The 27,365-nt window shown below is 48.3% G+C and overlaps 2 protein-coding genes across 4 annotated transcripts; both read left to right on the forward strand.

Annotated features, from left to right (window-relative positions):
- The first annotated feature begins 894 nt into the window (after positions 1 to 894).
- On the forward strand, positions 895 to 15,140 carry SLC35E4 (solute carrier family 35 member E4). 2 transcript variants are annotated; one of them, XM_083478845.1, is made up of 4 exons: positions 895 to 1,381; positions 4,333 to 4,896; positions 6,005 to 6,704; positions 10,339 to 15,140. In XM_083478845.1, exons 3-4 carry the CDS (start codon positions 6,065 to 6,067, stop codon positions 10,758 to 10,760), a joined length of 1,062 nt encoding a protein of 353 aa, XP_083334971.1. In that variant the 5' UTR covers positions 895 to 1,381; positions 4,333 to 4,896; positions 6,005 to 6,064; the 3' UTR covers positions 10,761 to 15,140. The 2 variants fall into 2 exon arrangements, with proteins under 2 accessions (XP_083334971.1, XP_083334972.1); XM_083478846.1 differs by having other exon boundaries at positions 4,681 to 4,896.
- Positions 15,141 to 18,512: 3,372 nt separating this feature from the next.
- LOC310694987 (synergin gamma-like) lies at positions 18,513 to 27,319 on the forward strand. Of its 2 annotated transcripts, XM_083478944.1 has the most exons (6): positions 18,513 to 18,656; positions 19,777 to 19,831; positions 22,064 to 22,160; positions 23,528 to 23,688; positions 25,175 to 25,288; positions 26,224 to 27,319. In XM_083478944.1, exons 2-6 carry the CDS (start codon positions 19,781 to 19,783, stop codon positions 26,332 to 26,334), a joined length of 534 nt encoding a protein of 177 aa, XP_083335070.1. In that variant the 5' UTR covers positions 18,513 to 18,656; positions 19,777 to 19,780; the 3' UTR covers positions 26,335 to 27,319. The 2 variants fall into 2 exon arrangements, with proteins under 2 accessions (XP_083335070.1, XP_083335071.1); XM_083478945.1 differs by lacking the exon at positions 25,175 to 25,288.
- Positions 27,320 to 27,365: the final 46 nt, after the last annotated feature.

A 27,365-nucleotide genomic window follows, 5' to 3' on the forward strand; every position in this document is an offset into this window, starting at 1 on the left:
CCTTGTCTCTTTCATCATCTACATTTCTTATTTTGGGTGTCATATCTGCAAGCTTAGCAAATTCAATGAGTTTGTTTAACCATTGTTCTTTCCCTGGGGTCTCTGTTTCCAGTATCTTGCGTATAATATCCTTGCAGCTGTTGTAGCATATAAGAATAAGTTATGGGCTTTTTTTTGTTTGTTAACCCACTCCCATTTATACCAAGAAGTAATGCTTCTGTTTTTTTTAGGAAATGTAAATGATAATAATAATAATAATAATAATAATAATAATAAATTTAGCTTGTTGTACACCAGAGCCTAGGGCTTGCTGATCAGAAGGTCGGTGGTCTGAATCCCCGCGACGGGGTGAGCTCCCGTTGCTCAGTCCCTGCTCCTGCCAACCTAGCAGTTTGAAAGCATGTCAAAGTGCAAGTAGATAAATAGGTACCACTCCGGCAGGAAGGTAAACGGCGTTTCCGTGCGCTGCTCTGGTTCGCCAGAAGCGGCTTAGTCATGCTGGTCACATGACCCGGACCAGTAAAACGAGATGAGCGCCGCAACCCCAGAGTCGGTGACGACTGGACCTAATGGTCAGGTGTCCCTTTACCTTTACACCATTTGCCCACTTGCATTTCCACCATAAGTGAAAAAAATATACCCTCAGCTTCTAGGCATTGCTTTGAGCTGCCGTGGGAAAAACACAAACAAAAAAACACATAAATAAATAAATAATATTTATTTATAAATATATTTTTATATAAATTTATTTGTATAAATAAACACACATACACACTTTAAAAACATGGATCCAATCCGAAACTGCAATCTCTTCCCAAGCCTTGCTTGGGTACGGCAGCGGCCTCTGCGCACAAGCGGCGGTGCGGGCGCAATTTTGCGCGCGGAGCCGCGGGAGGCAAGGCAACGTTACCCCTCCTCCTCCTCCGGTGCGCTTAAGCCAGGCTGTCGCTCCCCACCCGCGTCCAGGAGGCGGCGCCGCCGAGACGGCTTTGGCCGGCAGGCTCCCGTTTTAGCTTTGCTAGGCAGAGGGGGCGGGAAAGAAACCCTGCAAAGCGATTGCGCTCTCCGCTTTTCTCCCTTTTCTCTCCTCCATCGCTTTCCTTTCTCCCCTCGACAAGCCGCCTCCGGAGGGTTATTGCAAGGATACCGGAGCAGCAGCAGCGCATCCTCGCCTCGGAAGGGAGCGTGGGAAAGGACGCCCAAGGGCAAGGAGGGACCCGATCTGGGATGCTGAGCCCGGGGGTCTGTGCGCGGTCCCAGCCACCGGCTCGCCCCGGCTCTGCCTCGCCTTCTCGGGAGAGCGATCCTTTGGCGACCCTGCAGCCGGCGCCCCCCCTGGCTGGCTGCGATGGAGCTGCGCCTCGCCCCGCCTTACCTGAAGGTAAGAGTCACCTTGAGGGCGCCGCACTCTACTCTTCCCCTCCACCCGCATCGCCCTCCTCTGGCCGGTATGGTTGCTTCCCGGGCCTGCGTTCAGACGTTCAGACGTAACGCCGTTCCTAACCCGGGGAGACGCTTGGAGGCGTGTGCCGGGTCTCCCTGGACGGGGCCGGTGGATGCCAGGACTCCAGGAGCCATCGAAAACGGGGAGAAGAGTGCAGGGGTTAAATAATAATAATAATAATAATAATAATAATAATAATAATAATAATAATTTATTATTTATACCCCACCCATCTGGGGGCTTCCAACAAAACACTAAAATACAATAACCTATTAAACATTAAAAGCTTCACTTCTGGGGCTTACGTCTCCCCCCCCTCAATTTTTTTTATTGGTTTTCACAACATTATAAACAAACACATCAAACAAACATAAATCATAACCTTATTAAAAATTACACTTATTAACATTGTTAAGTGACTTCCTTGCTTCCCCTTGGTTGAATTTCATTGCATGTCCTTTTAACAGTTTTCCAAATCACAGTTCTTAAAATAATTTAACTTAAAATTAACATCCTTAAATCTTCACGTTATGAAATTAAACATATTAATTCATCACTTAACTTAAATAAAATCCTAAGCCAATTAAGTATCTGCAAGCTGTTTTCAGTTAGTTAAACTTAACATGTTTAACTAAGTAATCATTAAACTCCTTCTGGGGCTTACTTCTGAGTAAACGCAGGACGCTGCCTTATTCTGAGCCAGGCAGACAGGTCCAGCCAGCTCAGTGCTGTCTGCACTGACTGGAAGCAGCCGCTGTCCAGAGATCTAGGCAGGGAGCCTTTCCCCTCCCCCCCCAGCCTTAGCTGGAGATGCTGCCAAGGAATTTGAACCTGGGATCTTTTGCATCCAAGGCAGATGCTCTTCCATCCAGCTGTGTGGCCTTTCCCCCTTTTGCTACCAGAACTACAGAATCTGTGATTCCTGACTCCTAATTAGTTTGGGTCTGTACAAATTGGGCTCCAGGTATTAATCTGTGTGCAATTCACCCAGGGGTGAGCGGAGGGGTTTTTGCCTTGAGATGTTGATATCGGTTGAGAAGCCAGGCAAAAGGTCAGCCTATGGAGGAAGGACAATATACAAAATTTAATTATTATTATTATTATTATTATTATTATTATTATTATTATTATTAATATGTGTCAGTTGTTGATTTTCTCACCCAGCTCCCCACCTGTTTAGGGTTTAAACCAGGGGTAGGTACCTAAGGCCCGGGGGCTGGATGCGGCCCAATCGCCTTCTAAATCTGGCCCGCAGACGGTCCAGGAATCAGCATGTTTTTACATGAGTAGAATGTGCCCTTTTATTTAAAAGGCATCTCTGGGTTATTTGTGGGGCATAGGAATTTGTTCATTCCCCCCCCCCCAACATATAGTCCGGCTCCCCACATGGTCTGAGGGACGGTGGACCGGCCCCTGGCTGAAAAAGGTTGCTGACCCCTGGTTTAAACCAACCTTCCTAAACCTTCTATTTTATTTCCAGCTGTTTTCTTTCCAGGTTTCTTGGGGTTTGTGGGTGGTTTAAATGTGCCTTAAATGCATGGTGAGTACAGAGCCTTAGACTACAATTCCCATGAGGCCCCAGCAAACACCACTGCTTTGAAGTGGCCTGTATCACCAGCTTAGGGCATTTCCACCCCATATATTAAAGTATATTCAACACATGCTTAAAGCCCATGACTTCCCACCAAAGAATTCCAGGGAGCTGTAGTTTGTTCTGGGTGCTGGGAATTAAAGTTCTGTGGGGGCAGGTACCATTCCCAGGATCCCTTGGGTGAAAGCCACATGCTTTAAATGTATGTTGAATGTAATTTTGGTAGTTTCACAGCCCTCAGAAGCTTGGGGGGGTGTGGGCCAGGACGGGGCCTTCTCAGTGGCAGCCCCTAAATTGTGGAACTCCCCACAGAGGTGCGTCTGACAGCTTCATTACATGGCTCTCAGAGAATGCTGAAGACGCACCTCTTCACCCCAGCCTTTGACACCTGAAATGTGTGTGTTTTCAAGGCCCACCCTATTCCCATGACTGCAATCTGCATTTTTTATTCTTTATTTTATTTTATTTTATTAACATATAAAACACATACATTTACATTTACACAATACATATACACAACACACTACCTTATTTTCATAGCATAAAACATACCTACATTATATAATACCTACCTATACTGTACATATCAACATACCTACATACTTACCTCACACAGACACCCACCAAGTGACTTGACTTCCAGCCGTTCTTGTTACGCTACTTTATTTTTCCAATTAGGTTAAACGCATTTCATTCTTTCTTTAATCTCTTCTTCTGTCTTAACTTTACCCTCCTTTCGCTCTAATCATTTTCTGGATTCACTCAAGATCTGTCAAAAGTTCTACTTTTTCCACATAGATTTTGATGTATTCCTTAAAGAAAGTCCACTCCTTATTCACTTTTTGTACCGTATCTCCTCTTTTTTTATTCTTAATTTTAAATCTTCGTAACTCAACCCTGGAGCTTCCTGCCAAACAGCGAGTAATAAATTTATGAATAGTACTGATCAAGAAATCAATGAATGCGTGCTTTAAACAGCTGCAGCTTCCATCACCATTTTGAAAGCACTTTTGGACGCATATTGAAAGCACATAGTTCCCCCTTCCAAGAATCATGGGAACTGTAGTTTGTTCTGGGTGCTGGGAATTGTAGTTTGGCGGGAACAAGCGTTGCCAGGATCTTTGAGTGGGGTGGAAGCCATGTGTTTTAAAGGCACAGCGTGGCACAGTCTCTCTCTCTCTCTTTTGGATTGCTATGTTTCCATGGTGACTGGGTTTTTTGTTTAGGATGCTCTCCTGACTGCTCTTTCTTTCCGCTGCTGCTGCAGCCGGTCTGTATGATCTTTTTCCTCCCACAGGGACAAACCGCAGATGAGTCGGCCTGGGCGGGCCCACAAACCGCTTGGGCTGCCTGGCCCTGATCACTTTAAGGAGGCAGACACATGACCCATTGTTGTTGTTGCTGCCGCAGTCCCAGGATACGAGAGGGAGGAGCTTCGCTGCCAACCTCCCAGGCAGCCCATCACACTTTCCACTGCCTTCCTCCTCTCCGCCCGGCATCCTTACACAAGGCTAGCCGGCAGCAGAAGCGGCTAAGCCTCTCCTGAAGTGGGGCAGCCTCTCTCTCCGTAGGCGGCAGGCCAGCCCAAAGACCTCTGGTTTAAGTGAGACTCCAGGGATCTCATCTGTTGTGTGTCGTCCTACAGAATGAGGCTTGCCGAATGTCTAGAAGCCGCTGGATTCCTGTCCCGCCGGAGCTGACAAGGTGCCGGACGTCGCAAGGGCTGGAGGTCGCAACCGAAGGTGATTCTACAACATCGAGGCACATCCAGGGCGTTTCTCCTCTGTCTGTTCCAGATTCCCCCTGAGAAAGCCAGAGGGATCCTCGCTCGCTCCCAGCCGGGACTGGAAATTGGATACTGGTGAGTCACTGGGAGTGACTTTTGGAGAGGAGACAGGAAGGGGGAAATAGCTGAGCGGGACATGGCAAACTTTGTGTGGGCACCAAAACCAGCCAGGAGGCAGTGAGCTCAGGCAATACAGTGGTACTTCAGGTTACATACGCTTCAGGTTACATACGCTTCAGGTTACAGACTCCGCTAACTCAGAAATAGTACCTTGGGTTAAGAACATTGCTTCAGGATGAGAACAGAAATCGTGCTCTGGCGGTACGGCAGCAGCGGGAGGCCCCATTAGCTAAAGTGGTGCTTCAGGTTAAGAACAGTTTCAGACGGACCTACGGAACGAATTAAGTACGTAACCAGAGGTACCACTGTATTATGGTATTGTATTTATTTATTTAATTATTTATTTATCAGCCAGCTTTCCCCCAGACTGGGACTTCATGAAGGCAGCTTTCACAACTTAGAACAACACCGATAAAATGCAAAAAGCTCCTTGAGTTTGCAGATACCCCATAGTGGTGAAAAGTAGTGTTTTTTTTCTAATTGACTTATAGCAGTTATTTCTAAATTTTCACCCATAAATTACCATCTCTTTTTTATAAAGCACTTTGAGGCTTTTTAGAACCAAGCGGTGTACAAATTTTATGAAATAAATGAATAAACATGCTATTTTTATGTTAAATAAATAAATAAATAAAAATGCAAAACCGCTAAAAACACGTAACAGGTAATTGTTAAAAAGGAACGGAACTCTATAACAGAATTAAAACAAATCTATTAAAATGCTGATAGTAAAAACAGCACCTTAAAAGAAATAATTTCCCAAAGGACTGTTGGTATAGAAGTCTTCACCTGCCATTGGAAGGACAGCAAGGAAGGAGCCAGTCTGGCCTCCCTAGGGAAGGAGCTCCAATGTCTGGGAGCAGCCACTAAGAAGGCTCTGTCCCATGTCCCCACCGAGCGTTCCTGTGGGGAGTAAGGGAACCGAGAGAAGGGCTTTGCTCGAAGATCTCAGAGCCTGGGCAAGTTCAGATGGGAGAATATGGTCCTTCAGATAACCTAAGCCCTATAAGATTGACATCTGGGTTAGTTGGGTGATTGTTTCAGGATAACTTTTTGTCTCTAGGCTCACAGCTGTTTGCACAGGGACTCTGTCCCTTGTGCTGATGCCAGGCTGCCGCCCCCGATGTGCCCACCCTCTCCGGGGAGAAGAAATGAAGCAGAGATGAACGCTGGCAATGGGGCACGACCCCCCTCTCCCTGGAAGCTGGATCCGCTGCCGCGTGGGGGGCAAAGGCCGCCCGAACCGTCCCGGCATGCTCTGCCCCTGGTCTTCACGGTCTTCGTCTGGCTGGCCACGGGGACCACCATGTCCAGCCTCAACAAGTGGATCTTTGCCGTCCACAACTTCCGCTACCCGGTCTTGCTCTCCTCCCTGCACATGTTGACGGCCGTGGTGGTGGGCAACCCTTTGGCGAAGCTGCGGGCCGGCGGGGCCGGGCACCCCGCCCCGTGCCCTGGAGCCAAGGGCAGGGTTTTCCTGCTGAGCCTGACCTTCTGTGCCAGTGTGGCCTTTGGGAACCTGGGACTGAACTACGTCCAGCTGGACTTTGCCCAGATGGTTTACACTACGACACCGTTCTTCACCCTGACCCTCTCCAAGGTGCTGCTGGGGAAACACCACCACCCACTGCAGTACGTGGCCATGGGGCCTATCTGCCTGGGGGCTTCCTTGAGCATCGTCGGGGAGGTACATTTTGACCAAGCCGGCTGCTGCTTCCTGTTTGCTGCCACTTTCCTCCGCGGGCTAAAGTCCATACAGCAAAGTGAGTGCCTTGCGTGGCTGCGTGTGGGCCGCAGTTCCTGCGGCAGGGTGGCCTGTGTGGAACGTTGGCCCTTCTTAAAGGTAAAGGGTAAAGGGACCCCTGACCATTAGGTCTAGTCGTGGCTGACTCTGGGGTTGCGGTGCTCATCTCGCTTTATTGGCTGAGGGAGCCGGCGTACAGCTTCTGGGTCATGTGGCCAGCATGACTAAGCCGCTTCTGGCGAACCAGAGCAGCGCACGGAAATGCCGTTTACCTTCCCGCCGGAGTGGTACCTATTTATCTACTTGCACTTTGACGTGCTTTCGAACTGCTAGGTTGGCAGGAGCAGGGACAGAGCAACGGGAGCTCACCCTGTGACGGGGATTCGAACCGCCAGCCTTCTGATCGGCAAGTCCTAGGCTCAGTGGTTTAACCCACAGCGCCACCCCATGGCCCTTCTTAAGGGTCCTTTTAAAAGTGAGTTTCTAGTCTGGGAGTTGTTTTAGACTCACAGCTGTCCTGAGAGGCGTAGGTCAATTGTGTGTCCAGGGCAGCTGTCTACCAACTCCATCTGGTACGCAAGCTGAGACCCTATCTGCCCGCGGACTCTCTCGCCAGAGTGGTGCATGCTCCAGTTATCTCCCGCTTGGACTACTGCAATGTGCTCTACGTGGGGCTACCTTTGAAGGTGACCCGGAAACTACAACTAATCCAGAATGCGGCAGCTAGATTGGTCATATCACACCTGTCCTGAAAGACCTACATTGGCTCCCAGTACGTTTCCGAGCACAATTCAAAGTGTTGGTGCTGACCTTTAAAGCCCTAAATGGCCTCGGTCCAGTATACCTGAAGGAGCGTCTCCACCCCCATCGTTCAGCTCTGAGGTCCAGCTCTGAGGGCCTTCTGGCACTTCCCTTCCTGTGAGAAGTGAGGTTACAGGGAACTAGGCAGAGGGCCTTCTTGGTAGTGGTACCCACCCTGTGGAACACCCTCCCATCAGATGTCAAGGAAATAAACAACTATCTGACTTTTAGAAGACATCTGAAGGCAGCCCTGTTTAGGGAAGTTTTTTAATGTTTGATGTTTTGTCGTGTTTTTAATATTCTGTTGGGAGCCACCCAGAGTGGATGGGGAAACCCAGCCAGATGGGTGGGGTATAAATAAATTATTATTATTATAGTCCTTATGGCTGCAGAGATGTGCTTGAAAGCATGTGGGTGAAGAATATGAGCACTCTGTTTTAGTTCTCCCTGGGAATAAATAATGGAGGAATTATGCCAATAGAGCAAATCTGCAAAACGTCTCTTGTTTTGCATTAAGCAGAGTCCAGCCCTTCCCAGAATTCTAATTGCATTGAAACCAGAGCCAGATTCGAACCTGGAATCGTTCGTTTCGTTTGTGTGCTGAAACTTAAAATGCTGAGCAGGGCAGGCAGAAGGCATGTTTTGTTTTTGGGATGCTAAATCTTTGCCGGGAGGTTTGCAGAAGGGAATACTTTATCCTTCGCTGGGCTGTTGTCTTGGAAATGGGATAGCTCATTCCAGTTTGTGTGTAACTTAAACATACAGCCTTCTGAACCTTCTAGTGGTAGAGCTAGGTCAGAGTCACGCCATCTATTCAAAGCACCACAAATGCCACTTTAAACGGTCAAAGCTTTCCCCCAAGAATTCTGGGGGTTGTAGTTTGTTAAGGACTCTGGGAGCTTGTTAGGAGATACCTATTCCCCTTCCAGAGCTGGAGCTCCCACAGTTTCCTGGGAAGAGGGATTGATTGTTAAAGCACTTTGGGGAAGAGGGAAGGGTTTTTCCTAACAACTCTCAGTGCCCTTAACAAACTACAATTCCATGACTAAAGTGGGATCATAGTGCTTTAAATGGATGCTGTGAATGTGACCCTACACCAGTGAATCTTTATGCCAGTGATGGCCAAACTTGGCCCTCCAGCTGTTTTGGGACTACAATTCCCATCATCCCTGACCACTGGTCCTATTCACTAGGGATGATGGGAGTTGTAGTCCCCAAACAGCTGGAGGGTCAAGTTTGGCCATCACTGCTTTATGCATTTATCCAGCTGCTGCCGGGCAAGCATTTGGGACTACAATTCCCATTAGTCCCGGCCAGGGCTTATGGGAGCTGTCGGTCACAACAGCCATGCTGGCTAAGACTGATGGGCACTATAGTCCAAAACACTTGGAGGGCATCAACTTGGGAAAGGCTACTCCCTAAAACATCATCTCTGGGCTGGACTCTTGTCTCCAGTGCAGGGTTGTGCAAATTTAACATGTACTTCCTCATTCTTGCTTGGTCATCTAGATGCTCAGAGAAATGTAAGTGGCTGTTTACTTTTGCATAAGAGGCCACTGGGGGCTTTATGATAAGATTTATTTTTATTTCAAAAACACATCTTTTTTAAAAACAACAACAACAACACCCACATATACAGTTTGGAAAAGGTCAGGACTCAAGGGCCTAGTTCTCAGTGAGGTGGTGAACCTGTGTTAGGGCTGTACTGATTCAAATTGCGGGTTTGGGACTCCCAGGATTGAATGTTCCTCTGTACAAAAGGATTCAATGCACATAAACAGTGAGCCTTCTCCTTGACCTGCTGATTTTCTATGTGCGGGGAGTTTCCTACCTGTGAGGGAGCATTTCAGTGAATGAGGCTTCGTTTCCCAAAATCTGAAATAATAATAATAATAATAATAATAATAATAATAATAATAATAATAATAATAATTTTATTACTTATACTCCTCCCATCTGGTTGGGTTCCCCTAGCTACTCTGGGCAGCTTACAACATATTGAAAAACAGTTGTATGAAGTTGGGACTGATGGGTTGCTTGGCAATCCTGGCTGGGGCTCATGGGAGTTGTAGTCCAAAACAACAGCAGGGTGCCACGTTGAAGAAGTCCATGCCATGTCGAGGAGCGGCCATGCCTCGGGGAAGTTCTCTCCTGCCTCCTGTGTGCTTTTCTTTCCCTCCTCAGCCCCTTTCTGAATTTGGTGTCCAGCTCCGAGGGCCTTCTGGCGGATCCCTCCCTGCAAGAAGTGAGGTTGCAGGGAACCAAGCAGAGGGCCTTCTTGGTAGTGGCACCCACCCTGTGGAACGCTCTCCCATCAGATGTCAAGGAAATAAACAACTATCTTACTTTTAGAAGACATTCTGAAGGCAGCCCTGTATCGGGAAGCTTTAAATGTTTGATAATATTATTATTATTATTATTATTATTATTATTATTATTATTATTGGTAAAGCGACCCCTGACCATTAGGTCCAGTCACGGACGACTCTGGGGTTGCGGCGCTCATCTCGCTTTATTGGCCGAGGGAGCCAGTGTACAGCTTCCGGGTCATGTGGCCAGCATGACTAAGCCGCTTCTGGCGAACCAGAGCAGCGCACGGAACCACCGTTTACCTTCCCGCCAGAGCAGTACCTATTTACCTACTTGCACTGGCATGCTTTTGAACTGCTAGGTTGGCAGGAGCAGGGACCGAGCCATGGGAGCTCACCCCATCACGGGGATTCGAACCGCCGACCTCCTGATCGGCAAGTCCTAGGCTCTGCAGCGCCACCTGCGTCTATTATTATTATTATTATTATTATTATTATTATTATTACTACTATTACTATTATATTTTATATCTCTCACCCCAGGTACCTTCCTGCAGGAGGAGCGGCTGGACTCGCTGACCTTGCTCTGCCTCACTTCCCTGCCCAGCTTCTACATCCTCTTTGCGGCCGCCCTGGTCCTGGAGGTGGGGCCCGCCTGGGACGGCACCCTGGCCTACGGAGGGGGCCTCTGGGCCTGTGTCCTGCTCAGCTGCCTGGGCTCGGTGCTGTACAACTTGGCCAGCTTCTACGTCATCTCGCTGACGTCGGCCCTCACCATCCACGTCCTGGGGAACTTCAACGTGGTGGGCAACCTCCTGCTCTCCCACTTCCTCTTTGGCAGCCGCCTGACGCTGCTCAGCTACGCGGGCATCGCCCTCACCCTCTCGGGCGTCTTCATGTACCATCACTGTGACTCCATCGCCTCCTGCTGGCGCTCCAGGGGTGGGCGGGGCAAAGAGGAGTAAGCGGAGAGAGGGAGGATGTGATTGGAGCTGTGACTGCCAATCGCGGGAGCCGTAGGGCCAATGGGGTAGGGGCCTGCCCCGCCAACCTCAGCCTGCTCTTGCCCAGCCCCCATCTGGTCCAGGAGGGTTGGCACTGGCTGCCCGCTTCCTGCTCCCCGGTCTCAGTGTCGCTCAGCCGGGAGGAGGACGGGGACAAAACTAGAATGAGTTGACTCAGCCTGCTCTCTGGCGCCACCTACTGTTGGGCTCCCTGCTTTCTGCCCTACTCGGCCGCCACGAGGAGTTAGGGTGACTCTGAATACCCATTGTTGGGAATTGCAGGTGGGCAGAGTGTCGGTTTGCTCAGGTCCCGCTTGCAAGCTTCCAATTGGGGCATCTGGTTGGCCACTGTGAGAACGTGATGCTGGACTAGATGGGCTTGATTCAGCAGAGTTGCTCTTATGTTCTTACACCACCACTGCAGGCGGTGGCACTGCCGACCAGCTTCCTCCCCTCGGTGTTGCCCTTGCGGAACTGCAGAAAGGAGGACGGGGACAAAAGCTGCAATTAGCTGCCTCTGCCTGTCGTTGGCTGTGGCGCCACCTACTGTTGGGCCTCCCTGCTTTCTGTCCTGCCAATCCCAATGGGTGCCAGCCACTACTGCCACTGTGGGAAGGTGTGCCTCTCCTCTCTGATGGATCATAGCATGCCTCTGGTACGTTGCGGGGGGACAGTGGGCTCTCATGATCAGCAGATGCCAGAATTGTGGGAAGGCTTATCCTCCCCCAAATAACTCAGCCCCACCTGACCCCGAGCCATTTTACGCACTGGGCAAGAGCTACAAGCAGATGGTTTTTAGAGGAAACCAGGAGACGCCACCTCTGCCCACCGAAGGATTTGACGGCACGGGGTGCAGGGATTAGATGCTGCGTATCTGAATTCTCACCTACATAGAATCTTTTTTAAAAAATATATTTTAGAAATCCCTGCCCCTAGAAAGCCAGCACTTTGGAAGAGAGAGGGTTCTCTTCTCATTTTCTCCCTGATGTGCTAGATTTCTACATGCAGGTAGTCTCCCCAGCTCCTCTGAGGCAGATAATTCAAGCATGCAGACTCTGGGGAAGAGAGAAGGGAAGAGCGGATCTGCCTCATCAGACCTCCCTGGCACCAGCCGCTACTTCTCATAGGGCTAAAAATTGGGGGAAACCAAGTGTTTCCTTCTTTTTAAAAAATGTTGAGACTTGAATGTGTGCTGGACTTCACCTCTGATCTCCGCAAACCGCTTTGCAGCCATGCCAATTCTCGTGCCAGTTCCTCTCCAACCCCTCCGAGGGCACTGTGGGATTGATGCCCGCAGAGGGAGGTGGCACAGAGTTCCTCCTTTCCTTGGGTAGGGCTCCCCACTAGGTACCAAAGTACTGAATGAGGAGCTCCCATATAGGAGGAACATGGAGATGAAAAGTGGTGTGTTCAGGACATGCATGTGTGTGTGTGTGCGCGTGTGTGTGTGCGTGTGAGTCTATTTCCGTTCTCTACTGCCACCTGGTGGGGTGGCGTATAGTGCAATTTTTATGGATGGATGTTTTATTTCTGTGCTGCCTGCTAGTGAGTTAAGGGTGTGTGTGTGTTTGAGAGAGAGTGAGAGCGCATGCACATTTGCTTATGAGTAGACACCCATTAGTATTTCCTTATCCTCACTGGGCTACATCAAGGATGAGGAGATCTGTAGCCCTCCAGTTTCTGTTGGACTACAGCTCCCATCAGCCCCAGCCATCCTTGTCAATGGTTAGGGATGATGGGAATTGTAGTCCCAGCATCTAGAGGACTATAGAGGTCCCCCCATTCCTGGACTAGGTAACTCCTTAGGGTGCTCATTTGCTTTCGGTGGATGAAGAAAATCTTTACTTGTGGCTTGTGTGAATATATTCAAAGGGCATTTTCCACCTGCCCACCAGATTCACTGAAATCCTCTGATAAATGGGCACCCATTAAGCCCACTGGTAGTGGGTGAAAATGGTCAGTATTACGCTCCATGGGGTAAAATGCTTTTGGACACGTTTGTTTTTGTTTACTTGTTGTTTCAGGGTGGGGATGCACCCCATTTTTGAAGGAGTCAAGATCAATCTGTGCATGCAGATCAAATCACATGGCGCAGAATTCTCTTGGACCAATTTCTGCTTGCACGTAAAAGTCTAGCATGTGAGGGGGTGAGAGTTCTAGCCCACCCGAATTCCCTGGGAGGCTAGCTTTCTACACGCAGGGAAGTATTCGCTCTGCATTCTTTGGTGTCCGTTCCTGCGGTTCGACGTGGAACTCATGTGTCATGTGGTTCACCAGCAAGTGTTGGTTGGCTTTCAGCCACTCCTATAGAAGTGGATTGTCGTTTCCCCCTTACGACACTGGCTGTCCTGCTTTGCATTTTTCGTTCTCTCCAAGCGGAGGCTAATGTGCATATCCGTAATGTCTGCAAGATGCGCCAGTGTCGGCTTGCTGTCATTTATAGCAAAGGGGGTTCGATAATCTGTGTGTGTGTGTGTGTGTTGGTCAGGCTTCTCTGACCTGGCGCTCTCCAGATGTTTTGTTCTTCCATTTCTACCAGATCCTACCAGCATAGCTGTTCTGAACTACAACTACAGCCATTCTGGCTGGGGGCTGCTGGGAGCTGTAGTCAAAACATTTGGAGGAAGGCTGGGTTCCAGATATCATGGGCAGAGCCAACACATTTGTGCCTGGTGAAAAGGCTGTGGATACAGGCATTTCGCTACTCAAGTGTAAAGGGAAACATAAAGGCTGAACTGACCCCCACATAGCCTGCCAGAATCAATTTGGTGCAGCAGAAAGAACTGTTAGCAGATTAATAAGATTGCCACTAGAAGGCTAGCCGTGAGCACTCAGCAGTGCTGGGTGTGTGTGTGGCCAAATGTTTTTGCCAGGGTGTAAATTATTCAACTTTTTTTATTTACCATATGTGTGTGTCTTTTTCGGGAGGGTGGGGAGGGTGGAATTAGGTTCAGCCCTAGCCACTTTTGTGCCTGAGATAAAAATTCGCAAGGCACCACTTTTGTCCACTGACATGAGGAAAAGTCAATATGACGATTCCTCTGTATATGTTCATATAGGGCTGAGTAAAAGTGTTTGGAAGTGCTGGTGGATCAGGTCTGTCTGTCCTACTAGTACCCAAAATATATCGGCTGGAGCAGCCACTCCTAGTGTCTGTCCTCTGTCCACTGTCGGAGGCAGTATGCAGGGGAAGGTAGAAAAAAACCACCACTGTTGAGGAATTCAGTATTGAGAGTTCTTGGGCTTCTGGTCTTTTCTGGCCTCCTGTTTATGGATTGATAGAAGGGCAAAGGTCTCCTCACAATACCATTTGTTTCATAAAACCAGATTTCTACGGTGTGAGGTGGGCCCTGTGTCATTGTTAACTGCTGCCTGAGTTGTCCATAAAGCACAAGGTATTTTGTGACAACCGGAGTGGTGTAGTTGTGAAAAGTGTCTAATCAGGACCCGGGAAAATTTAAGGCCCTTTCCTCACTCAGCCTCACTTCAGGCCAGTCACTCTTTGGACATAACTATCCTGGCTTCATACCCCACGGTTTTTGGATTCTGGCTAGTAACAGAAAGCCACAGTTTCGTGTGTAATGGGAAACTGTGCTTTGGTTCACCAGTATTAACACAGGAAGCTGCCTCACACAGAATCAGAGACTGCCGGTCCACCTAGCTCAGAACTGCCTACGCAGGTTATCGGCAACTCTCCAGAGTTTCTGATCTGAGACATCACCACCAGCCCTACCTGGAAATGCCAGGGATTGAACCCACGGCGTTCTGCTTGCAAGGCAGGTGTTCTGCCTCGAGCTACGGCCCTTTCCTTGAAGCCACCAGGGGAGGGGAAGGAGTTTGTAGGCTCGGTTTCACAAACCATGGTTTCCAACGCCAGGATTGTTACATCCCGACTGACTGTGTCCGTCAGCTTAGCCTACCTCACAGAGTTTTGTGGTGAGCATCTAAAGGGTAGGCAGAGGACCTCATATGCCACGCTGAGGTCCTCAGTGGGAGAGTGTTAACAAAATCACCACCGTAGTGGAGGCATCGCCATTTTTGCATGCACAGCTCTGGGGAATTGTATCTGTCCGGTTTCCTGTCTGGTGATGCTGTCGCCGCTCTCGCCCCTGACCCTTCCTTCCAGCAGTGAGCGATCCTTGCCGTATCACACCCAGCCTGAACCGTCCCAGTTAGGGACACGTGTCAAGTTCTCCTTTCGTGAACCGTCCGGGTCATGCCATCCGATCAACGAGATAATGGGCGACTGAGGGAACCTCTGGCGCAACCAGAGCACAAAGAAGGCCAAGCCGGCCTCTCCGGTTTCATTTGCCCTTCAAATAAAGCTCTATTTTTGTCTTACTTGAGCGGTTGTGCTTGTGTCCTTGAACGACCTGAGGAAGGGAGGGAAACAGAGATGTGGGCGAGAGGGAGAGCTGGAGCCCACTCCTCCACCTCCAGCAGCTGTTTTGAGGAAAGAAATAGCTCTACATCAGGAAAGAGGATAATTCCCCAAGGTCTTTGCCCTTCCGTTGCCAGAGAAGGCGGGCGATGCAGGAAAATGCCTGTTCCTGCCCATCACGGATGGTTGCCATGGCAGCCGGTCGCATGAAAGGCTTGCTTTTGCCAGCAGCAAACTCAAGGGAAGGTTTTTCATCCTATGCCAGGGGTGAGGCATCTTTTTCAGCCCGATGGCCATCTTCTCTTCCGGGCAACGGTGCCAGGGGTAGGCGGGACTGGAGGCAAAGATGGGAGGAGAAAGAAATACAAGTTTTGACTTATATATACTAGGCAGGTTCCTACTCACACTCAAACACAGCTCCATCTGCCGTTCAGGAAAGCAGGAGGCATTATCGGAGTTCAAGGGCACATTCCAGCCTGGCAAAAACACTCAAGGCCAGATAGGAAGCAAAGCTGGTGAAGGACAGGGCCTGAGGACAGGGAGTGTAGCCTGGAGAGCATTCCAAAAGCCAGATAGGCCTGGAGGGTCACACTGACTCACCCCCCAATGTATGGAATAAATGGAGGCAGCAGATCAAGCCAAATCTTAGGCCAGGAGTCAGCAGACTTTTTGAGCAGGGGGCTGGTCCACTGTCCCTCAGACCTTGTGGGGGGCTGGACTATATTTTTGGGGGGAAATGAACGAATTCCTATGCCCCACAAATAACCCAGAGATGCATTTTAATTAAAAGCACACATTCTACTCATGTAAAAACACGCTGATTTAGAAGGTGATTGGGTCAAATCCGGCCCCCGGGCCTTAGTTTGCCTACCAATGTCTTAGGGCTTAGGCCGTCTGTTCCTCCTCCTCAGATTTCCCTCAGCTGATCTGGCCAGTTTTCTTACTGAGCTCCTGAGGCAATAAGGAGCTGTCCACTAGCTATATATTTGAGCTAATGTAGGGGAGACGTGGAGCTCTCTTGCTTCATCCCAGTTTAAAACAGATCATTAATTGACCCTGGTTTCCACCCTTCAGTAAGGGGCCCAGGAAGGCAACGAAAGGGAAAATAATATTGCTTGGTGCTTATTCTCCCTTGCCTCTCGCCCTTCCCCCCCTCCCAATTTGGATTAACAAGATTAACGTCTTGGCATGATCTCGCCCTCCCGGGAGCCGCACAGCATGGGGAACATTCTGTTCCTGGTTTGTCACCTTCTTTCTCCAGCAGGGCTCCTGTGCCTTTCAACGCTGGAACCCTAGCAGAAATGCAGGATCCTTATGGCAGGGAATGTCACACAGGACAGACATCCGTCCTGCATGCGGCAGTCGAGTGCATCAGAGCTTAAAAGGACATGGAAAGTGGGCAAGAGATTTAGGGCAAGGGATCCCCAAAGCTGCCGCACACAGAGCAATGGGAGGCTTTGTAAACACTGTACATTTAAAGCACCATGTTAAAGTTTTGTGCAAACAAGTCAGGATGGAGGCTGAATAGAGGGGCCATTTAAAAGAGCTCCTATTTTAGCACTCAGATCTCTGGATGAACGTGGGTGGTGCTGTGGGTTAAACCACAGAGCCTAGGACTTGCTAATCAGAAGGTTGGCAGTTCAAATCCCCATGATGGGGTGAGCTCCTGTTGCTCGGTCCCTGTTCCTGCCAACCTAGCAGTTTGAAAGCACGTCAAAGTGCAAGTAGATAAATAGGTACCACTCTGGCGGGAATGTAATCGGCGTTTCTGTGTGCTGCTCTGGTTCACCAGAAACGGCTTAGTCATGCTGGCCACATGACCCGGAAGCTGTACGCCTGCTCCCTCGGCCAATAAAGCGAGATGAGCGCCGCAACCCCAGAGTCGGCCACGACTGGACCTAGTGGTCAGGGGTCCCTTTACCTTTACCTTTACTCTGGATGAACAGAGGGTGCTTTCAGACTGTTACTGTTTTCAGGTGAGATTCAGTCACTTCCTGACAAAAAGATTAGACTTTTTGCAATAATGAGAGTTGTGGGGAAATGCACTGGAAACAGTGAGAAAACCCTTGTTTCGATGCCACATCATCTAAGCTCTCCAACATACAAATGAGAATGGATCCCGTTAAACAGCCAACATCGTGCGATCTCACTGCAAATAAATAGCCAACATCGTCTAACCTCCCTGAAAACGAATCAGGATCGATGCTCAAGAAACTGGTCAGCTGGAGGCACCAACAATCCTTCTATGCTACGCCAGGTTTTGTAGTTCTTATTTATTTTCCTACACCCTGTACAAATCACCTTTAAGGACAAGGACTCTCAAGGTAGCACACAATTTTTAATAAATGATGTAATAAAAGCACGTTAAAAACTACTGAAAACAGCTGCAAAATAAAAGAGTTAAAAACCAGCAACAGATAAACGCATTCTTGGCTTTAGCTTTTCGGAACACGGTGGACATGGTGACATGAGGCTTTTCCTATTTTGGAAATATTTTGTCGCTGCTTATCTGTGTGTCTGAATTCTTACAGCTAGTCGGAAAAGACATCTGGCTTTCTGTAAACACAGTGGAGCTCTTTGGTTTATATTCTTGTGCCCAAGTTGCCACCTTTACATCCTGGCTGTGCTCCTCCTCCTCTAACAGCAGACAGAGCAACGCAAATAATTTAGGCAGGGGAGTTTTTTCCTGGCAGGGAGATAATGTGTTACCTGCTTAATTACATCATGGTTGCCATTGCTTAAGACAGAATGCTTTGTTGGCAACCCTACATTTATATAAACCAAATATAATAAACATATTGAAGCAGTTCATATAAAAAGCAGTAACATAAGCATGCCTATATTATAGTTCTTCAAAGAGGAACATTAACAGTGCAATCCTAACCTAATGTCTACTCAAAAGTACGGTAAGTCCTACTGAATCCAGAGAGCTTTCTTCCGGTCAAGCAGGGTAGAGAATGCAGCCTTAAACACTACACTGTGTTTTAAAGTGTTCCAGTTATTCAACAGACGTTTAAAGCACATGATTTCCCCCGACAGAATCCTGCGAACTTTAGTTTCCTCGCAGAGCTAGAGTTTCCAACACTTTGAACAAACGACAGTTCCCAGAATTGTTTGAGAGAAGTCTTCTGCTTTAAATTTATGGTGTGGATCTGTCCTTAATTTATTGAGAGGAATGAATTTATTGAGTTGTGGCAAACCTGGCGCCTTGTGAACTCTCACTCTGCAATGCGCTTGAGAGCCGCAGGAGATTACATTGAGCTCAGGTGGGAAAACTGGCCTGCTCAGAATCCAGAGTTTGTCAGCTGACTCTGGAGTAGCACAAAGCAAACTTCCTGTAGACGGTAAAGAATCCGCCAGGTTCCTGTTCAGTACTTTTCCTTTGGAGAAAGGAATAAAGTCGTTTGCTTGCCCACATATCTCATCCAGAAAACACCTTTGAATTCCAGCTGCAGAGGACTTACCTGTCTCTCCAGGTAGGTCAAGGGCTTCTCTCCTACTTTACAGGAGTTTAAAGAAGCTGTGGATTTTGTTTCGAGGTGGACTGACAAGTGTGTGTGTGTATGTTGGAGGTGAGAGAAATTCAGAGCAATAAGAATGTGTAGTGTGCTCAAAACCCATGAAGCCATGCTTAATAGTTGGTTTGTTTTGTTTTTAAAAAAGCAGTAAGTGCTGCATTCTGGCATCCAAGAAATCTATTCCCTTTGGGTGTGGAGGAATTACATCAGCCTTCCCCAACCTGGTGCTCTCCAGATGTTTTGGACCGCAGTGCCCACCAGCCCTCGGGCAGGGATGATGGGAACAACAGGCTAAAACATCTGGAAACTGCCAGGTTGAGCGCCGGCTGCATTAAACACTCAGATGTGAAGTTAGCAGCCAGGCTGTTTAGAAGCGAGGGGAAAGCACACCTTTCAGCTGGCTGTCTGCTGCAAACAGCGGGAATTAGTGGCTGTTTTTATCTCCACACTCCTGTGTTTCCTTGAACGCTTAACAAACCTGCTGGGTAAGAAAAAAACTTTCGTGGACCACTGCCTGCTTTGTCAAGATGCAGTCTTAAAGGTGCCAGTGGACTCTTTTGGGTTTTCTTTTCACTGCAGGAAAACCAGATCATTCTGTTCTTCTGTGTACATGGCCTTTCATTAAAGTCCTGGCCCATCTAGCTTAGTATTGTCTACACTGACTGGCAGCAGCAACTCTCCAGAGTTTCAGACAGGGGACATTCCCCGCCCTACCTAGGACCTTCTGCATGCAAAGCAGATGCTCTACCATTCAGCTACCGTCCTTCCCCTAAAAATGAATTAAGATCCTGGTCCTTATGGTTTTAAAAGTGGCAGAGCGTGCAGGGCAGATGCTCTACTACTGAGCTACAACTCATACTCCTCCAGTGTCTTTGACAGATGCACGACACTCAGAAATATAGCTGGCAAAGCTTTCCCTGTCATGGTGATAAAGTAATGGGGAAAGATTCAGCTGTTACACTTATTTTATGTTAATCTGCCCATGGCCAGAGGCAGAGGAAGAGGGGCAATGGTCGGTGAAACCCCGCCACCACTTACAGTTTACATCACTCTTAACTTCTTCCTCATTCCTGTCAAGGCTGATGAACTCTGAGGCTGCCCATCTGATGAGATGCTTGCAGCAGATCCATAAGGTAAGGCTATTGGTGGCTATTAGCCACAATGTTCTCATAACTATAATTAAGGGACCCTGTACTTCTGAATTTGCTAGTACGCTACCGTCCCAGGTATGGTGACTGATCTGCCACTACAAGCAGAGGCGTATCTTCTCCCCCACCCTGTGGAAATAAGTTGGTGCCCTCCAACTGCTTTGGGCAACTATTTATTCAATTGATTAACTGCTTTCTACATAAAGAGCCTCTTTAGAACACAAGGCATAACGTCAGGTGAAAACACCAATACATCACAATAAAATCCATAGAATAACCTTCAGAAGAGACCCAGTTAAACAACAGCAAAAGCCTATAATTAATAAATAGCACCACCGTCATCTGTGCAGACTGGGGTTGATGGAAGCTGTAGTCCAAAACAGCTGGTGGGGGACACAGCTGGAAGTATGGGACGTGGGTGGCGCTGTGATCTAAACCACTGAGTCTCTTGGAGCTTGCCGATTGGAAGGTCGGCGGATCAAATCCCCGTGACGGGGTGAGCTCCCATTGCTCTGTCCCAGCTCCTACCAACCTAGCAGTTCAAAAGCACACCAGTGCAAGTAGATAAATAGGTACCGCTGTGGTGGGAAGCTAAACGGCATTTCCGTGCGCTCTGGTTTCCGTCACGGTGTCCCATTGCGCCAGAGGCGGTTTAGCCCTCTGGCCACATGACCCAGAAAGCTGTCTGTGGACAAACGCCGGCTCCCTTGGCCTGAAGGCGAGATGAGCGCCACAACCCCATAGTCACCTTTGACTGGACTTAACCGTCCAGGGGTCCTTTTTACCTTTTAGCCTGGTGTGGCTTATATGGGCAGTTTTGAGCCTTTCTTCTCTCCTATTCTTACAAGTTAAACCTATGTCCTGTTTTGCATTCCTCGTTCCCGTCCTTTGTCACTTTCTCCACTCCTTCAGTCTTCTGGGACAAAAAAACCTTTCAAATGCTGATTGCAGGATTATTATTTTTTACTGCCTGGTTGCGTGTTTGGCATCTTCCCCCCTCTGCTGGTTGAACTTAGTCATTGCACCGGCATATGTGGGTCAGCCCTTTGATTCTTTTCAATTCTCTTGGGGACTCAGCGCCCTTCAAAGAAGTGTTCTTTATGTTCTTTGTGTTGCATAACTTTGGTTTTTGCTCACAGGTTCTGGTTTGAAAAGTGTATTGTTTTTCCTTCTCTGTGGCAAGCATCCAGTCTGGAGGGAGAGACGGCACTCATCATCTTATATGGGAAGCAATGGATTGGAGAAATAGTAATTTTTGATGTGCTTGAAGCCCTAAGAGAGGATTTTTAAAAAGCCTCCCTCAAATCTCTGTTTAATTCCTGCACATTCAACAGATGCAGCCAGGACAAAACTGGTTTTCCAACTCTTCTTTGGCTAAATATTTGCTTTTCCCCAAACCAGTCTCTGAATGATTGGCTGGACCAGGGGCTCAATGTGGCCATCAAGCCCTGTTGTGTGTTTTTTGAAATGTTTAATCTTTTGGTTGTTGTTGTTAACTTTGTTTGCGTTAAATATGTATTCTGTAGTTGACCACCTTTGTAATGTTTTATTTTGAAATCTTTAGGATAATATTTTAAAAAGGTAAAGGGACCCCTGACCATTAGGTCCAGTCGTGGCCGACTCTGGGGTTGCAGCGCTCATCTTGCTTTACAGGCCGAGGGAGCCGGCGTACAGCTTCCGGGTCATGTGGCCAGCATCACTAAGCCGCTTCTGGCGAACCAGAGCAGTGCACGGAAACGCCGTTTACCTTCCTGCTGCAGCGGTACCTATTTATCTACTTGCACTTTGACGTGCTTTTGAACTGCTAGGTTGGCAGGAGCTGGGACCAAGAAACGGGAGCTCACCCCGTCGCGGGGATTCGAACCGCCGACCTTCCGATCGGCAAGTCCTAGAATAAAGAAATAAACCTTTATTTTTAAAGATGCCAAAACGTCATGCAGTAGCTAGCAAGCTTCTGAGTCCAGCAGAACTCTTCATCGGGTTGGATATTAAGCAGGGCAGGAATAAGGGAGAAAGCTGACTTTCTATCGAAACTACAGTGTCTGCATGGTTCAAAAGCTCACTTTTGTCACATTGTCTTAGGAGTGTTGCTGTTTGGATTGCTGTGACGACTGCCTGCGTTTCAGAGTTTGCTGTTGCTAGTGATCCAGCTCTGGTGTGCAGAGATGAACATACCAAGGACTTTGGTTACAGTCTCTCTCCCTCTTTCCCCTGCAGGTATTCAGCAATGCCAATGAAATCCTCGCAGGCATCAGTCAGCCATCTGTGTGCAGCGAGGTGCTGCTGTCTGCACCAGGGACTGCATATATCCTGGGTATGGTATGGATTTGTGCCTATAAAAAAAAGGCCCAGTGTCACAACCTCTACTGCCTATTGGTCTCCCTTTTCCGGAACTTGGGGGGCTGTTCAGTGAAGCTGACTATTAGAAGATTTGAGACAGACAAAAGGCAGTAGTTCTTCACACAGTTATGGAACTCGCTGCCACGGGAGGCAGTGGGGGCCGAGAAACTTGGATAGCTTTAAAAAAAATTAGACAAATTCATGGAAAAGGCTAACAAATGGCTATGCTCTGCCTTCATGGTTGGAGACAATGAATAACAGCTGCTGGAAAGCTCAGGAGCAGTGATGTAGCGTGGGTTGCCAAGGCCCGGGGCCACGTGGAAGGAAGGAAGGAAGGGAAATGGATGGAAAAGGATGGAATACACATGCAAATTCAACTGCATTCGCACCACCCAGGAGATTGCAGCTGTAGAAATAAGAAGACTCATTTTCATTGACCGGAGAGGTCACTTCCTGGTTCACATGGAGAAGCTATTTTCATTAGACCCCAGCTAGGGAAGTACACAGCTGTAAGAAGAAGAAAAAAGGGATGTGGGTGGCGTTGTGGTCTTAAGCCACTGAGACTCTTGAGCTTGCTGATCAGAAGGTTGGTGGTTTGAATCCCTGCGATGGAGTGAGCTTCCGTTGCTCTGTCCCAGCTCCTGCCAACCTAGCAGTTCGAAAGCACACCAGTGCAAGTAGATAAATAGGTACCGCTGCGGCGGGAAGGTAAACGACGTTTCCATGCGCTCCGGTTTATGTCACGGTATCCATTCCGCCAGAAGCGGTTTAGTCATGTTGGCCACATGACCTGGAAAGCTGTCTGCAGACAAACACTGACTCCTTAGGCCTGAAAGCGAGCTGAGTGCCGCAACCCCATAGTTGCCTTTGACTGGACTTAACCGTCCAGGGGTCCTTTACCTTTCTGCACAGCTGTATTGAGACAGCAACAGGTGATGAAATTTTGCTCCCCTAACAAATTTGCAACCGCCCCTGTAGCCCCTCCCCAATGCTACACCGCTGCACAGGAGGAGAGGGTTCTTGTGGTCCTGCTTGTGGGCATCCCATAATGGGCATCTGGTTGCCCATTGTGAGAGCAGGATGCTAGCCTGGATGAACCACTGGCAGCCTAAATTTGCCGATAGGCAAGCTTGATCTTACCCACAAAACAGTGGACTTTGGGAAGTGGCTGTTGCAGCAAGGCTTGCAATATGTGACCTGAACCCTCAGAGGTGATATCCTCCCTCGCTAATACTTTTCTAAGTAACTCCACTCCACTGGTTTATGCTTGTGCACGTGCAAATCTATATCCCAACAGCTGCAGAGGACGACTTTCCTTGCTGTTTCTTTTTTTGCATCCAGGGTTGTCGGAAGTGTACCGGGTCTCCAAGCGCCTGGAAGAAGGGATGAAGGCTCGGAAAGCAGAGAGCGAAGCCCTGCTGCATTGCCTGCGCAAGGTGGATCTGGCCTGGAACAACCTCGTGTCCTTTCTCGCCTTTGGCCATTCTGTATTCCAGATGCTGGTAAGGACGACACAGGTGGCGCTGTGGGTTAAATCACAGAGCCTAGGACTTGCCAATCAGAAGGTTGGCAGTTCGAATCCCCGCGACGGGGTGAGCTCCCGTTGCTCAGTCCCTGCTCCTGCCCACCTAGCAGTTCAAAAGCACATCAAAGTGCAAGTAGATAAATAGGTACTGCTCTGGCGGGAAGGTAAACGGCGTTTCCGTGTGCTGCTCTGGTTCGCCATAAGCAGCTTAGACATGCTGGCCACATGACCCGGAAGCTGTATGCCAGCTCCCTCGGCCAATAAAGCGAGATGAGCGCCGCAACTCCAGAGTCGGCCACGACTGGACCTAATGGTCAGGGGTCCCTTTACCTTTGCCTTTAAGGACGTCTTAGTGGATACATGAAGAACACCTGGAGGCAAGGGCTAGCACTGACCCCACCACTCCCTCTGCTTGGCTTATTTGGTGGGTTTCTCTCTGATGACAACTTGTTTACATAGCCTCAAAAAATTCTCCAATGAAAACAGGGACGTCCTAAGGAACAGCAGGACATTCTGGGATCCAATCAGAAACTGGGATGGCTTTTGTAAACCCGGGACTGTCAAAACTGGGACACTTGGAGGGTCTGTATTTATTTGACCTGCTGAGGCTTGGTCAATGGCACTCTGGGAAATGGTGTCATCATTCCAGCGGTGAAATAAGCAGCAGCTTATTTATTTGTCCCTTAGGAAGATAGAAAGCTGTCAAACAGAACTGGGTCATCTAGCTCAGGAATGTGCACACCATTGGATCATTCTATTCTTCTGGGTACATGGCCTTTCATTAAAGTACTGGTCCGTCTAGCTCAGTATTGTCCACACTGACTGGCAGCAGCTCTCCAGGATTTCAGGCAAGGGGACATTCCCAATCCAACCTGGAAATTCGGAGATTGAACCCAGGACCTTCTGCATCCAAAGCAGGTGTCCTGCCACTGAGCTACAGCCATTCACTGTGCTGAATCAGACTCTTGGTCCATCGAGCTCAGTGCTGCCTACACTGACTGGCAGCAGCTCTCTGGGGTTTCAGGCAGGGAGTCTTTCCCAGCCCTACCTGGGGATGGTGGGGATTGAACCCGGGACCTTCTGCATGCAAAGCAAGTGCTCAACCACTGAGCTACAACCTTCTTCACCATCTCTCTCAGCATTGCTTACTCTGACTGGCAGTGTGCCTCTTCAGAGTTCTGAAGAGCTGTTCGACAGTGGAATTTGCTGCCAAGGAGTGTGGTGGAGTCTCCTTCTTTGGAGGTCTTTAAGCAGAGGCTTGACAACCATATGTCAGGAGTGCTCTGATGGTGTTTCCTGCTTGGCAGGGGGTTGGACTTGATGGCCCTTGTGGTCTCTTCCAACTCTATGATTCTATGATCCTTGACCAAGTGCCTGGGTTGCTGATTTGGCCTTTGGGGGAGAGAAAGCCAGGTTCTGACACTTTGGGTGCCCCCCCCCCACCGTGTTGACTTTGCTTACAGAATGTTAACCTGCTGGAGCCGCCTGGTGAAAGTGACTCTCGCTTGTCAGCTTCTGACCTTGCACCCGAACCAGTCTGTGGGGTTTGCCTAACTGAGGTGAAGCGGGAGCCCCAGGTGAACTTATTCATTTTCTAATTTGTTTCACACATGGAATGGGGAATCTGTGGTCCTCTAGATGCTGGTAGTAGTATTTTAGTTGCTTGTTATCCAAATGTAAGGGACGCGGGAGGCACTGTGGTGTAAACCACTGAGCCGCTTGGGCTCACCGATCAGAAGGTTGGCGGTTTGAATCCCCACAATGGAGTGAGCTCCCGCTGCTCTGTCCCAGCTCCTGCCAACCTAGCAGTTCGAAAGCACGCCAGTGCAAGTAGATAAATAGGTACCACTGCAGCGGGAAGGTAAACGGTGTTTCCGTGAGCTCTGGTTTCCGTCACAGTGTCCCACTGTGCCAGAAGCAGTTTAGTCATGCTGGCCATATGACCCTTAAAGCTGTCTGTGGACAAACACTGGCTCCCTTGGCCTGAAAGCGAGATGAGCGCCACAACCCCATAGTCGCCTTCGACCATCCAGAGATCCTTTACCTTTATCCAGATTTTAAAATGACCATAATAGTTGTCGTCGTTAAATTTATTGCCTTCCCTTCACTGGCAGGTCCCAGGATAGGTTACATCAGCTTAAAATGCAGAATTAAAAACTGTTGAAACATCACAGTCAGAGGAATACGGTGGGTCCTGAAAACTCACACCTCAGGTGTTCCAGGCTTGTTTAAAGAAGAACATTTTCAGCATTTATTGAAAGCTGAAGGTGCCAGGCACACTTCTGTGGGGTACAAAACAGAAGCATGAAAACAGAAGAACACCCTTAACAGCCACAATAAGCTTTGGCAGCACATCTTAGTCTATGAGATGCCATGGGGAAAACACAATTCTGTAACTGGCGTTGAAAAGATCTTAATGAAGGTTTCAGGTGGATCACACTGGGAAGGGTATCCTGCAGACAGGGAGCCATGACCAAAAAGGCCTTATTTTTTTTTTCCTTTGCCTTCTCAGGTGAGTTCTGGAAACTCAGATCCTATTATGTATGAAGGTAACTGTTATCATGCCAGCTGTGCCAATTTCTGGCTGAACTGTGTGGAGGCCACTTTGCCAGGAGGGACGTGATTTTTTTCCTCTCCCCCCCCCCCCCAACTTTCTGAATGTACTCCAGTCGTCAGTTTCTTTGGAGGTTAAGAAGATCTGGAGACAGAAACAGAGACTTTTGGAAGGCTACAGAATCATCTCCCAAGGTTTCATTTGTGGTGGGAAGTATCTTTGGAGAGACAAAACAAGATTGCGTGAAACCAGACTTGTACTTTTCTGTTCATCAAAACAATCTTGTTTTTTAGGATGCTTTAAAATGTGCCCAGGAACAACCTGTTTTCTAATTTATTTCGAGCACTTCTCTATCTGTATTCTGTGGTTTGCATCCGGACTAAATCAGTGGTGGTTCATCTATGTGAGCATCAGTGGGACTACACAGAATCTTTTTGCACGATTGATGTTGTTGGTGAAGCTTCTACCTCAAGTGACAGCGTTTTGGATCTGCTGTGACTTTTTCTGCCCACCCAACCAAACGTCTGCTAGATGTTTTGGACTACAATATATAATTCGGTATTTGAAAGATTGGTATTAGTAATTGTATTATAATTTGGTATTGTTATAATGAGGCTGTTATTGGATGGTAATTGAAAATTAATAACAATTATTATCAGCCTGGTGACCACCAGAAGTTTTACACTACAACTCCCTTCAGCTCCAGAACCATGCTGGCTGAGAGTGATGGGAATTCTATGTAGTTTAAAACTTCTGGTGGTCACCAGGCCGGACTTAGCAGTGTGAGACCTGACCTGGGCAGCCACGATTTACATCCCTGGTATCTTTGCTCCATTGCCAATTTTATGCCATCTTACTTTGGTCCGACTGAATTGAATTAGCCTTGCCCTTGGGTAAGTACGTAGCATGACATTTGCAACCAGTATCGCCAAATAAAGTCTTCATGCAGGTCTGTAGCCTGAAATAAGGTGAGGGTAAAGAAGCCTAAGGAAATACTGTAAAATGCAAGCAGTCTTTTATTTTTCTAATTAAACATATTGTTCAATTCTATTAATATAGGTGCTCTGTGTGCAAGTCAATTGATGAACCTAATACTAGTT

The sequence above is a fragment of the Podarcis liolepis genome (assembly GCF_965112155.1).
Source record: "Podarcis liolepis genome assembly, chromosome: 15".
NCBI lineage: Eukaryota > Metazoa > Chordata > Lepidosauria > Squamata > Lacertidae > Podarcis > Podarcis liolepis.

What these genes read in the sequence shown, in the direction of transcription:
- SLC35E4 (XM_083478845.1), top strand. Translation starts at nt 6,065, where the DNA reads ATGTGCCCACCCTCTCCGGGGAGAAGAAATGAAGCAGAGATGAACGCT. An exon ending in GCTAAAGTCCATACAGCAAA is followed by an intron (nt 6,705 to 10,338) that starts GTGAGTGCCTTG and finishes CTCTCACCCCAG; the next exon opens with GTACCTTCCTGCAGGAGGAG.
- LOC310694987 (XM_083478944.1), top strand. Translation starts at nt 19,781, where the DNA reads ATGAACTCTGAGGCTGCCCATCTGATGAGATGCTTGCAGCAGATCCAT. An exon ending in GCTTGCAGCAGATCCATAAG is followed by an intron (nt 19,832 to 22,063) that starts GTAAGGCTATTG and finishes TTTCCCCTGCAG; the next exon opens with GTATTCAGCAATGCCAATGA. An exon ending in AGGTGAAGCGGGAGCCCCAG is followed by an intron (nt 25,289 to 26,223) that starts GTGAACTTATTC and finishes TTGCCTTCTCAG; the next exon opens with GTGAGTTCTGGAAACTCAGA.